General features: G+C 42.9%; 1 protein-coding gene across 1 annotated transcript in view; it reads left to right on the top strand.

The window, feature by feature from the left end:
• Positions 1 to 12,526, top strand: part of LOC136857464 (sodium/calcium exchanger 1) — a 250,240-nt gene that overhangs the window by 95,871 nt on the left and 141,843 nt on the right. The window contains exon 4 of the mRNA XM_067136181.2: positions 5,412 to 5,511. Within this exon, the coding sequence (XP_066992282.2) occupies positions 5,412 to 5,511 (100 nt within the window). The remainder of the gene's footprint in view (positions 1 to 5,411; positions 5,512 to 12,526) is intronic.

The following is a 12,526-nucleotide window of genomic DNA, read 5'->3' as shown; positions in this document are numbered from 1 at the left end:
CGAAAGGGGGTCCGAATGCACCTCAGAGCCAGATTTTTCATTTTCGCTTCCGTTGGTGAGTTATGAATGAAAAACCACCGGAAAACATGTGTTGGGATATGACATTCCAACGTGCTATCACCAAGATTAAATGCATTGATTCACTGTTGCTAGGCAACGTACATAAGATAGGTAATTCAAGTCAAGGAGCCATTTTAAATCCATGGTGTAGGAAGCTATTTTTCAGTCCAAGCCACAAGGAGCCATACTCAGTCAAGCCGTGATATCCGGTAGTGTTTGTAAGCCTAGGCGTGCAATGCGCGGCCAAATTCACGGAACGGAGAAATCTAAAGATGTGTTTTCACAACAACGTAAAAAATACAGGTAAACAAACGCGAATTTTCTCTGAATCTAGCGTACACAGGATCTGGAGAAGTTGCAGTATTCTGGAATATGGTCTTTGTGTTCTCTGAGAAAGCGTAAAAGGTGAAAATGATGCATAAATTACGGTATGGTAAATAAACAAATAAATACATGGACGTATTAAGGGATTACAATGGAAGAGAAATACCAAGATATGAGCAGTGCAAAACAGATCAAATAATAATAATAATAATAATAATAATAATAATAATAATAATAATAATAATAATAATAATAAATGTACGGTTCAATAATACCGTAAAGATGGGCAGATCATGACTGAGTAACCAGCGTAACGGCCTTCAGTTACGAGTCGAGCTGATTATCTCAGACAGTAGAAGCGATATTTCTATGTGCTCAGGTACGAAACCTCAAGGCAGTAGATTTAGTGGCACTTAAAACAACTTTGGGCCCGGATCAGAGTAAGAAATGGCATCTATATCTTGTGTTCAGGGAAGTATGAAAATTAAAAGTATGGATAGGTCTCGCCCTAAATACTGTCTGGATCGGAACATTACAAGGGTTGACTAAATGAGGTCCGATAGAATGATGAATGTGGTGAAGCTGGTAGAAGCCCATGGAAGCAGTGTCAGACGTGGCTAGGGGCCTCACGGTCTTAAGTTTAGAGCCTAGGTAGTGGCCTCCTTCGACAGCCAAGGGATATCGTAGACATATTCTACGCCCCAATCAACGCTCACAGGTTGTTGCACAGGTACTATCAGAAGGCAATAAATTTTACAGCCATAATTAATGGAAAGCCTAACATCTAAGAAACTACAACAAGAAGAAAATTCACAAATTATAAAACAATTTGAAAGGCTGCTTTATCTTTCTCTACACGTGTGTGAATTTCTCATTGAACTGTTCTACGTGCTATCACCAAACCACAACAATGAAGCAGTTAGAGACGTGTAAAATGGCGGGTAACCCCTCTCTTAGAAACTGGAAGTGGGAATGAAATGAAAAATACAGTATCTTCCTGAAGTGCACGTGGCGAGCTGAAATAATATGGAGAGGCGGAAGCGCTGCCTGGCTGAACCTAATTGTACGAATAATAATAATAATAATAATAATAATAATAATAATAATAATAATAATAATAATAATAATAATAATAATAATAATAAGGCTGCCTCTGTGGTGTAGTGGTTAGTGTGATTAGCTGCCAACCCCGGAGGCCCGGGTTCGATTCCCGGCTCTGCCACGAAATTTGAAAAGTGGTACGAAGGCTGGAACGGGGTCCACTCAGCCTCGGGAGGGCAACTGAGTAAAGATGGGTTATAATCCCACCACAGCCATCCTGGAAGTGGTTTTCCGTGGTTTCCCACTTCTCCTCCAGGCAAATGCCGGGATGGTACCTAACTTGAGGCCACGGCCGCTTCCTTGTCTGGGCCGATGACCTTCGATGTTAGGCCCCTTTAAACAACAAGCATCATCAGCAAGCTTCCTTGTCTATCCCTTCCAATCATCCCATCCCCCACCAAGGCCCTTGTTCAGCATAGCAGGTGAGGCCGCCTGGGCGAAGTACTGGTCATCCTCCCCAGTTGTATCCTCCGACCCAATGTCTCACGCTCCAGGACACTGCCCTTGAGGCGATAGAGGTGGGATCCCTCGCTGAGTCCGAGGGAAAAGCCATCCCTGGAGGGTAAGCAGGTTAAAAAAGAAATAATAATAATAATAATAATAATAATAATAATAATAATAATAATAATAATAATAATAATAATAATAATAATAATAACGTTATTGGCTTTACGTGCCACTAATAACTCTTACGGTTTTCGAAGATGCCGAGGTGACTGAATTCAGTCCCGTGGGAGTTCTTTTACGTGCCAGTAAATCTACCGACACGAGGCTGACGTATTTTAGCGCCTTCAAATACCACCGAACTGAGCCAGGATCGAACCTGCCAAGTTGGAATCGGAACGCCAGCGCCTCCACCGTCTGAGCCACTCATTCACTGGCACATAAGCATTGGAGCGTGGCTCTTGAATGGCGAAAAATCTTGCAACTACGCATTATGGAATCACTGGTGCTAAACTGAAGGCCATTAGCCGAAAGCGTAGAGCATTAATAATAGATTGCGAATACCGCCACTTCATCCATGTTGCGGTGCGAGGCCAGCGTTACGATCAGCTGATTGTAGGGTAGTTCGGAAGGCATATAAGGAGAATCGTCATACAGTGTCATACAGTGTCATACGAACTGGCCACTAAATCGGATCAAGAGCGTCACCCTGCTTGGCTGTTGTGGTTAAGCGTAAATTACAATTAGAATAAACGCCGACATAAGTATTTATGACGGAAATCCTTAAAACGAAAGGATAGGTTACAACCTCATTCTTCCACCTAGCGAGTTGGCCGTGCGGTTAGGGTCGCGCAACCGTGACCTTGCATTCCGGAGATAGTGGGTTCGAATCCCTGAAGATGCTTTTCCGTGGTTTTCCATTTTTACACCAGGCAAATGCTGAGGTTGTAACTTAATTTACGGCTACGACCGCTATCTTCCCAATCCTAGCCCTATCCCATCCCTCCATCGCCTTCGAAGTGTTAGTGCGACATTAAAAAACACCTCATTCTGATGATAATATTTTTAAACTTATTGCATCCCCATGAGTATCACTATAGTTGTTTAACGTAAAGGTATAATTTATGGGACATATCATTTTTCCCATTACCTTATCGTGACGTTCAATCGCCATGTACAATCTCCATGTCACCTGATCAAATTATGTTCTCGAGCAAACTCGTGTGTGTGTGTGTGTGTGTGTGTGTGTGTGTGTGTGTGTGTGTGTGTGTGTGTGTGTGTGTGTGTGTGTGTGTGTGTGTGTGTGTGTGTGTCTACGACACGCAGAGATCTGAAATTTTTAACATAGGTAGATGAAAGGAGATCCAAATGCAACTCGAAGCCGGATTTTTAATTTCGTAAAACAAGTGTTGGGTTATGGCAACCCAACGTACTGCAACTAGGATTAAGTGCATAGATTCTCCGTTGCTAGACAACTTACATAAGATAGGTTATACAATTCAAGGAGCCATTTCAAGTCATTCACATAGGAAGCTATTTTCGTTCCCCGACACGAGGAGCCAAATTCACTCTGTAATATCCGGAAGTATTAATAATCTTGACCATAGTGGCCGGTATTTGATCCGTATTGACTTGAACACAACAAATATGTAGGTGGATGGTCTGCCTAGTGTTTGTCTGTGTCTATGTGAGCGATGCTCAGCAAAATCTACGACATGCAGAGATCTGAAATTTTTATCATAGATGGGTTCTGCATTTCACCGATCATGTATGGCTGTGCCAAAAAGAAATATTCTTGCTCCAAGAAATGAAGTTGTCATCGTCATCAGCAAGCGACTTTTACAAGAATTATCCGATGTTCTACAGATGAGGCTGTCAACTACATGACAGAGTACCCACTAATATCTTGGAGTGGACGATTGTGACACCGATTATCCTTCTCAGGAATATGAATCCTCCTTCCGCCTGCAACGGTATATGATTCTCAGTCAAGAAACTGATGCCGAGTATTATTGAAGCCACCATCATGACTGGTTATGCCTATCCCATCTTATCCTTTCATTCCTCGAATTCAAATGATCTCTTCGGAGTCCGGCTCCATGGCTAAATGGTTAGCGTGCTGGCCTTTGGTCACAGGGGCCCTGGGTTCGATTCCCGGCAGGCTCTGGAATTTTAACCATCAATGGTTAATTTCGCTGGCACGGGGGCTGGGTGTATGTATCGTGTTCATCATCATTTCATCCTTGATCACAACGCGCAGGTCGCCTACGGGAGTCAAATCAAAAGACTTGCACCTGGCGAGCCAAAGTCCTCGGACGCATCCCGGCACTAAAAGCTATACGCCATTTCCTTTCATTTCATCTCTTCGGGTATACCGTTTCAATTTAGACATCTGCAGTTCCCTCATTTGTTTGAGTTTCGATATGTGCATCAACAAGGCACAAGGGCAATCGCTTAAAGTTGTAGCACTCAATCATCAAAAACGGTGTCCGACTCGGTGGCTGAATGGTCAGCGTACTGGCCTTTGGTTCAGAGGGTCCCGGGTTCGATTCCCGGCCGGGTCGGGGATTTTAACCTTAATTGGTTAATTCCAATGACACGGGGCTGGGTGTATGTGTTGTCTTCAACCTCATTTCATCCTCATCACGACGCGCAGGTCGCCAACGGGTGTCAAATATAAAGACCTGCAGCTGGCGAGCCGAACCCGTCCTGGGATATCCCGGCACTAAAAGCCGTACGACATTTCATTTCATCAAAAACGGTGCTTCTCTTATGGTCAATTGTACGTGGGTTCTTCAAGAGTTGGAAAGCCAAACATACTATACATATTAGCTCCAAATGGAAGGACAGCTAACATAGTTTATCCGAAAGTTCCATTATATGTCTGAATATCATTTGTACCATCCACCAACCGGGTACATCTTAAGTATTGGAGTTACAATATGTTTTTAAAAATAACACAACATAATCTAATTAACGCAATTTATGTAAAAACGATGTGTGTTAATAAATATTTTAATCTGCTTTTAAATAAATGGTAAAGCAGCAGGTACATGCTAGTATGCAATATAATTGTGTTGTTTATTTTAATCAAGGAAATTTATCTGCACTATGCAGTCAGTAGCCACAGAAAATATCGTCGACAAATAAGCCTACGTAACCATCAGATGAAACTTATCCTTACGGAGCAACTCCAATTATAATGGTATATAGTTCAATTTCCTTGTTAACTTCAGTATAACAGTACTTTCATTAAAAACAAATCACCCAATCTATTCTGATATTTTTTTCAACTTTATTTTTTGTTTGTCATGTTATACTAGAAACATTCCAGAAATGGTGTTTGTAATTAACACAGCAACAATCCCTTTCCTTAACAGTGTTTTATTTTCACAGTTCTTACCAATTGTAATCGAAAATTATCGTGTATATATATCTGTTATATTCATTTGTATATTAACATGAAATGTTTAATTTTTCAGAATACAGTAGACAAACTTGTCCAGAGGGCGAATGCTTCCTTGCTGGTTGGCACCTCGTCGTGGAAGGAGCAATTCATCGAAGCTCTCACTGTCAGTCCGGGTAAGTAAAATTTCGAACACGAATAGGTCATCATCATGATATGCTATAATTTATGTGGTGTATATTTTAAACCCCGTATCATGTTATATAATGTACAGTCTCACGTACAAAACCTGAAATTATAACTGAATTAGTCATTGTTAAAAGGCACTCATAAGTCAGTTTCTTCTTAATCGAGGTAATTAAAATATGTTTTTTATCGCTTGGTTGTTAAGTGTTGTTGCTGTTGTGTGTAAGTATTGTTTGCCATGATAATAATATAGTTCTAGAAAGGTAAGTTATATCTAGGGCCGAGCTGAGTTGCCCAGACGGTTAAAGCGCTGGCTTTCTAAACCCAAGCTGGCAGATTCTATCCTGGCTTAGTCCGGTGGTGCGTGAAGGTGTGCAAATACGTCAGTAGGTACCTAAAGAGTCATAAACCAAGCGCTGATTGGCTGTTAGGCATGTGACGTCACAGCATGGGAGATTTGAAATGTGTGCGCGTGATTTGGGTGTGACGTCACTTGGCCGGTGATTTGAAATGTGGGTGTGGCTGGTTACATGTGCAAACGTAACAGGCTTGTACTCGACTCCGGGCTTAACTTTACAGGGTTGCTAACCTTACTGACTAGACGGTTAATATTATATTGTTATTATTATTACCGGTATTATTATTAGTATTATTATTATTATTTATTTCAAGCTTGGTGTGTCCTGCTAAGTATAGAGTAACTAAACAAGTTTTTTGTTAACTATTTGTTTCATTCTCTCATTAACGAACTGTCCCTTTAAGTTGTCGTTGTTGATTTATTAGGAGCTTTGTAACATCGAGGTCGTCAGCCTCGTGTACTTATGTGTAGAATTTGTTTGGTAACTTGTGTTATTGTAGTGACTGTAAACTGTTAAAATGCACTGGTGTTGGGGAGGGGAGGGGAGTGAAAACATCCCATAACTTAAAAATTATTTATCTCCTAAACCGGTAGTCCTAGACAACTGCTTTTAGCTTAAAATTCATCAAAAATTAACCTTGAATACTTAGGTGATATACAGTATATCTACTCACCCATAACTGTTTCTTTTCGAAGTTTCGAAATAGAAATAACATCCAACGTTAAAAAACACAGCTGGGAAGATTTGAAATATGGGCGTGGCTACTAACCTTACTGACTTGACCTCGATGTTACAAAGCTCCTAATAATTTAACAACAACAACAACAAATCAAAAGAACGATTCGTTAATGAGAGAGCATGAAATAAATAGTTAACAACAACGTGCTTAGTTACACTATACTTAGTACGACACGTCAAGCACGAAAGAAATAATAATAATAATAATAATAATAATAATAATAATAATAATAATAATAATAATAATAAGCGTCTATTCAGTAAGGTTAGCAGCCCTGTGATGTTAAGCTTGGAGTGGAATCTTAAGCCTGTAAGGTTAAGCTTGCATACGTCTGGGCATCGAACATGGATCTGTAAGGTTGGCACCCCTATAACGTTAAGCCTGGAATCGAATCCAAGCCTGTTATGCTAAGCTTGCACACGTAGCGAGCAACGCCCACATTTCCACATTTCAATTCTCCTGCCAAGTGACGTCACGCCCAACTCGCGCGCCAAGTTTCAAATCCCCCGCACAGTAACGTCACACGCTCAAAAGCCAATCAGCGATTGGTCTGTGACTCTCTTTTAAGTACCTACTTCCCTCATCCCAGTGTCGATAGATTTACTGGCAAGTAAAACAACTCCTGCGGGAGAAAATTCTTTTACGTTGGCGTCTCCGAAAACCTTAGTAGTCAGTGGGACGTGAAACCAATAACATTATTATTAAAATGTGTATTTGGTTGGTTTTAAATGGAAGAAAATCAAGGAGGTGTCGGGAGGTGACGCCAAAATATCTATTCCAGTTCACTACTGTTTCTTTATCTTACACCAACTGCATACTGCTAACACAGTAATTAATTACGAATCAGGACTTACATCTTATAACGCTAGAGCACTTCTGGATTTCCAGGGACAACCTAGTCGATGGAGATGTCAAAGAAATGACTTACCACGAGGAAGTGTTCTACACAATGACTAACCATTTCCGATAAACACAAGATGTTTCTTGTATGCCGACGATCTGGCATTAGCAAGTCAAGGGAAATCTTTCGCATATGTTGAAGCCCACTTTACAGATGCGTTGAGAGAATTGGATGCCTGTTACTATAACATCCATCTTCGCCCAAACAGCAAAAACCCAACAGTGTGTATTTCATAACAAGCACAATCAGGCAAACATAACATCTCATGGCAAGGAATACGTTTAGTAAACACGCAAAGCAAAGTCACCTCCGTACAGGCCATGAAGGCCTTGGGAGAAGTGGAAGGTAAAGGCTTCCACCATTGTTAACCTCGGCACGTGATGGGGTAGAGTGGTTAGTTCTACGCCCGGCGGCCTTTGCCCCCAGGAATTAACCTGGTACTCATTTTTGGTGTAGGCTGAGTGAACCTCAGGGCCATATGCACCTCCGGAAGTGGAAAGCTCATTTCTTAAATTTTACGACTTCCTGATGGGGATTCGAACCCACGTCCTTCCGGGCGAACCGAGCACGCCTTTGATACAAATCTACCTACGCGAAAAAATGTTGACAAAGTGCTCAAGGAAACATGCAGGCTTGTTACAGGTTGTCTGAAGCCTCTTGTAAAACTCTACCAGTCTGCATGGAGAGCGCCACCAGATATTCTTCGTGAGGTAACTGCCAATGCAAAGAGAACTAAATAGGCATCAGCAATCCCACCCGCTGTATGATTATGTACCAAGACTGAGATCCAGGAGAAGCTCCCTGAAAACCACTGCTGTCTTGTAAACTACATTGGCTACAGCAAGAAAATAAGTATGGTTTTCTCGACCTGAGAATAACTCTACATGGTACCGTCCTTCGGAAATCCTCCCACCCGGGCATAAACAAACTTGGATTGTGTAGAGATCACTCAGTCGTCTTCGTTCTGGAATATCCAAACGCAGTCTCCAGAAATGGCACTTCCCTGTCCACAAAGTTAATTGTGACTGCGGAGAACCCCAGACCATGGAACATCTACTGGATTGCATGCTGTGGCCTGCATCTTGCACGGTAGAAGATCTTCTCCTTGCAACACCAGAGGTTGCACGTCACGAGTCTACCGTGGTGTGAGTTAATTTAAGATTGTCACTTGTTTATCTACATATTTTGTTTGTTTCTCCGGTATAAACAAATGCGGCCAGTCACTGGAAAAGACAGTATGCCAACAATTGTCCAGTACCGTGAAATCAGACATTTTAATTCACTGGCGTTCACCCACCATTCATTTTGATGCCCTCGCTATGAAGCTCTTTAAGTCATCGTAGATGGCATAATCATCATCAATCACAACTTACTGATCTACATTTGTCTACAGCAGATTCCCTATCACTTGTTTACGCAGTATTCTCTTAATAAAAACCCAAATGAAAATCCACAGCCTGTTTCCAGTCATTCGACCGGGTCAGGGATGGCATGAATGAAGCCCCATCCAGCGGCGAGGATAGGAATTGTGCCGGCTGCCGAAGCCTGTCGCACTCCTCTGGGGCAACGATTAATGACTGACAGGCGAAGTGAAATGATATTGGAGAGTGTTGCTGGAATGAAAGATGACAGGCAAAACCGGAGTACCCGCAGAAAATCCTGTCCCACCTCCGCTTTGTCCATCACAAATCTCACATGCAGTGACCGGGATTTGAACCACGGAATCCAGCAGTGAGAGGCCAGAGCGCTGCCGCCCGGGGCACGAAGGCACCTAGTATTCCCTTAAATGATATCAAATAAGTCGGAACTTTCTCGAATATCTCCCTTGGTAAATTATTCCAATCCCTAAGCCCTCTTCCCATAACCGAACATTTGAGCCAATTTGACCTCTTGAATTCCAACGTTATCACCATGTTATGATCTTTCCTATTAGAAACCCCATTCAAGCTTATTCGTCATTCCATGCCATCTCTTCAATGACAGCTCGAAACATGTCGCTTAGTCGAGCAGCTCTTTTTCTTACTCCTGTGCACACGGTTGGAATTTCATTTGGTATGAAGGATTTGGTACTGCCTGTGTGGTGTAGTGGTTATTGTGATTAGCTGCCACCGCCGGGGGGCCAGGTTCGATTCCCGGCTCTGCCACGAAATTTGAAAAGTGGTACGAAAGCTGGAACAGGGTCCATTCAGCCTCGGTAAAGGTGGGTTCGATTCCCACTTCAGTCATCCTGGAAGTGGTTTTCCGTGGTTTCCCACTTCTTCTCCAGGCAAATGGCGGGATGGTACCTAACTTAACGCCACGGCCACTTCCTTCCCTCTTCATTGTCTATCCCTTCCAATCTTCCCGTTCCTCCACAAAGCTCCTGTTCAGCATAGCAATTGAGGCCGCCTGGGCGAGGTACTGGTCATCCTCCCCAGTTGTATTCCCGACCCAGAGTCTGAAGCTCCAGGGCATTGGCTTTGAGGCGGTAGAGGTGGGATCCCTCGCTGAGTCCGAGAGTAAAACCAACCCTGGAGGGTAAACAGATAAAGAAGATGAAGGATTTGGAGACATGAACATAAATACTAAAACATTACAAAACTGGTTCTTGAAGCTGGAAAAGCTAGTTAAATCTCCAACTCCACTCCTTCCGGCAGTGATACTTAGCCATACTCTCCTCTATCAATTATTCCAATAACAAATCCCACAACACCAAGGCAGAAAATGTTACTGCCTTCTGAATTAAAGGAGAATTTTTCACGGGCAAGTTGACAAGATTCAGTTGGACGTCAGCTCGCCCACCTTGGACTTTCTTTGCTGTCTCTAGCACCATGTTAACGGCGCTGGACGCCAGAAGCATATCCAGCTACTGTCCAACTGGCATGGTGTAAATTACGCCGAAATGTGAAGTTTGTCAAAGAATGTTACAATAAATGTTACTAGGCTGTGTTGCCGAAATGGCTGAGGGTTTTTGGGCCTGATAACGTCAAATAACCTTTGTAGGTTAGTGTCGATCAACCGTAACAGAGGTAGGTGGTTGCACGGCAGCCACGTTCGATTCTTTGCATGGCGCTGTCTAATGTTCCCTCTACCTCGATTGCCTCTCTGCGTTTGTGAATGTCACCCTTTATGGATTCGTCATGTATTCTTCTTTGATGATCACCGCTTTTGGACATAATAATCGTTGAACATGTGAATAGTAGAAAATACCGGCATTTTCTCATCCGTTCAGACCCATTCATAGTGTACACTGTCCTGAGAATGTTTTCCGTGGTTTTCCCTTCTCCTGCACTAAGGCGAATGCCGGGACAGTTCCTAGCATAGGCCACGACCGCCAAACCTCTCACCTTCACCGATACAAATCTCCTGGCTTGAGAGACGGCATCATCATCTAAGAAGCCCGCCTCCTCCTTCAGGGCAGGAAAGAAAACATTTAGTAGTAGCCTAATACAACCTGCATTCCGACAAGGGTATCACATCTTCCATACTTCCTAGAGTCAAATATCTTATGCGTGACTCGCCATAGCACTGAAAGCAGAATTGGGAGAGCTAACCCCAACTTGGCAGGTTCGATCCTGGCTCAGTCCAGTGGTATTTGAAGGTGCTCAAATACGACAGCCCCGTGTCGATAGATTTACTGGCACGTAAAAGAACTCCTGTGGAACTAAATTCCGGCACCTCGGCGTCTCCGAAGACCTTAAAAAGTAGTTAGTGGGACGTAAAGCAAATGACATTATTAGAATTGGGAGAATATACTTATACGTTGCATATATTTGACGCGTGTTTGTCTGCCAGATGCAGCACAGGCACAGAGAGAAAACGGCGAGTGTGCACTTAATAATACTTTGAAAGTTCTCACCACCTGTGGAAGGTATTTATGTAAATTGTTGTGATGACATGTTAGAGAGGATAAAGCTTACTGTCATAAATATTCTCCTAAGTGCTGAGGTCAGCAGAAACTGTGGCCCCAGTGTGACAATGCGCTCCTCGGTATCGTAGACCACCGGTATATTTTACGACATAATACATAAGGCCACATACGGTCGTGGTAGCCGCAATGGACTAAAATAATGTGTAGCCACTAAAACCCATCCATGATACTGAACGTACGAGGATATACTCCTCTAATGGTAAGCTGGATAACACTTCGTCTTTACTAAGCCCTAGAAACCTTCACTGAGAACAACTGCTCCAATCATAAATCTAATTTGTCCTTCATTTCTTGCATCCGCCTCAGTAGCCTAACGGTTAGTGTTAACAGCCGCCCTCGGAGGCCTGTGTTCGATTCCCGGTACTGCCAGAGATTTATGAATGACAGGAGAGCTGGTATGTGGTTAAAACAAATGTGTCACTGCTGCAAATCAGGCGACAGGCAGCCGACCTGAATTACCTCCAAAGAATCTTAAATGTACATTACCGCTCAGAACATCTTGCCTCACTCTTCTCTCTCCACGTTCCTTCCCGCTCCACCAGAGTCAAAAACCTTCTCCACATTCCCCACACTCAGCACTCAATACTTCAACGATATCTTCTAATACGCCTCCCAAGTCTCTTTAACACTCATAAAGGAGACAAGAGCTTGAAACAGCATCAAGTAACAGAGGAATGTTAATGACCTCTTAAGGATAAGTTGATGTGTAGTGGTTATATCGCTATCTTAACCCACGACGACTATGGACATTCTCTTCGTTTTCCATTTCGATATTTGTTATTAGTAGACTGTGTATTGTTGAGAGATCAGAAGAATGCACATGCCTGGTGAGGCACGGGGCGAAGGGGTTTTCATCAGCAGAGCCAGTGACGCGATGGTTACCATAGCAACTCCGCTACTACCCAGGCGACTTTATATTATCTTCTACTGGCAACTCTTCACTCTTGTCAGTTGTAATCCAGCAAACTGCAAAGTGTGAGTCATTGTTTTCGTGTAGCAGATAAGAGCAGACATGAGCCGATCTGTATGGGCAGAACAGGAAGTTCGTGCTTGCAGGCCACATTCCTCATTCTTGCATTCTTCTCATCTCTACACA

Source organism: Anabrus simplex, chromosome 1, assembly GCF_040414725.1.
Source record: "Anabrus simplex isolate iqAnaSimp1 chromosome 1, ASM4041472v1, whole genome shotgun sequence".
In the NCBI taxonomy this organism is placed as follows: Eukaryota; Metazoa; Arthropoda; class Insecta; order Orthoptera; family Tettigoniidae; genus Anabrus; species Anabrus simplex.
This window is presented reverse-complemented; position numbering and strand designations above follow the sequence as displayed.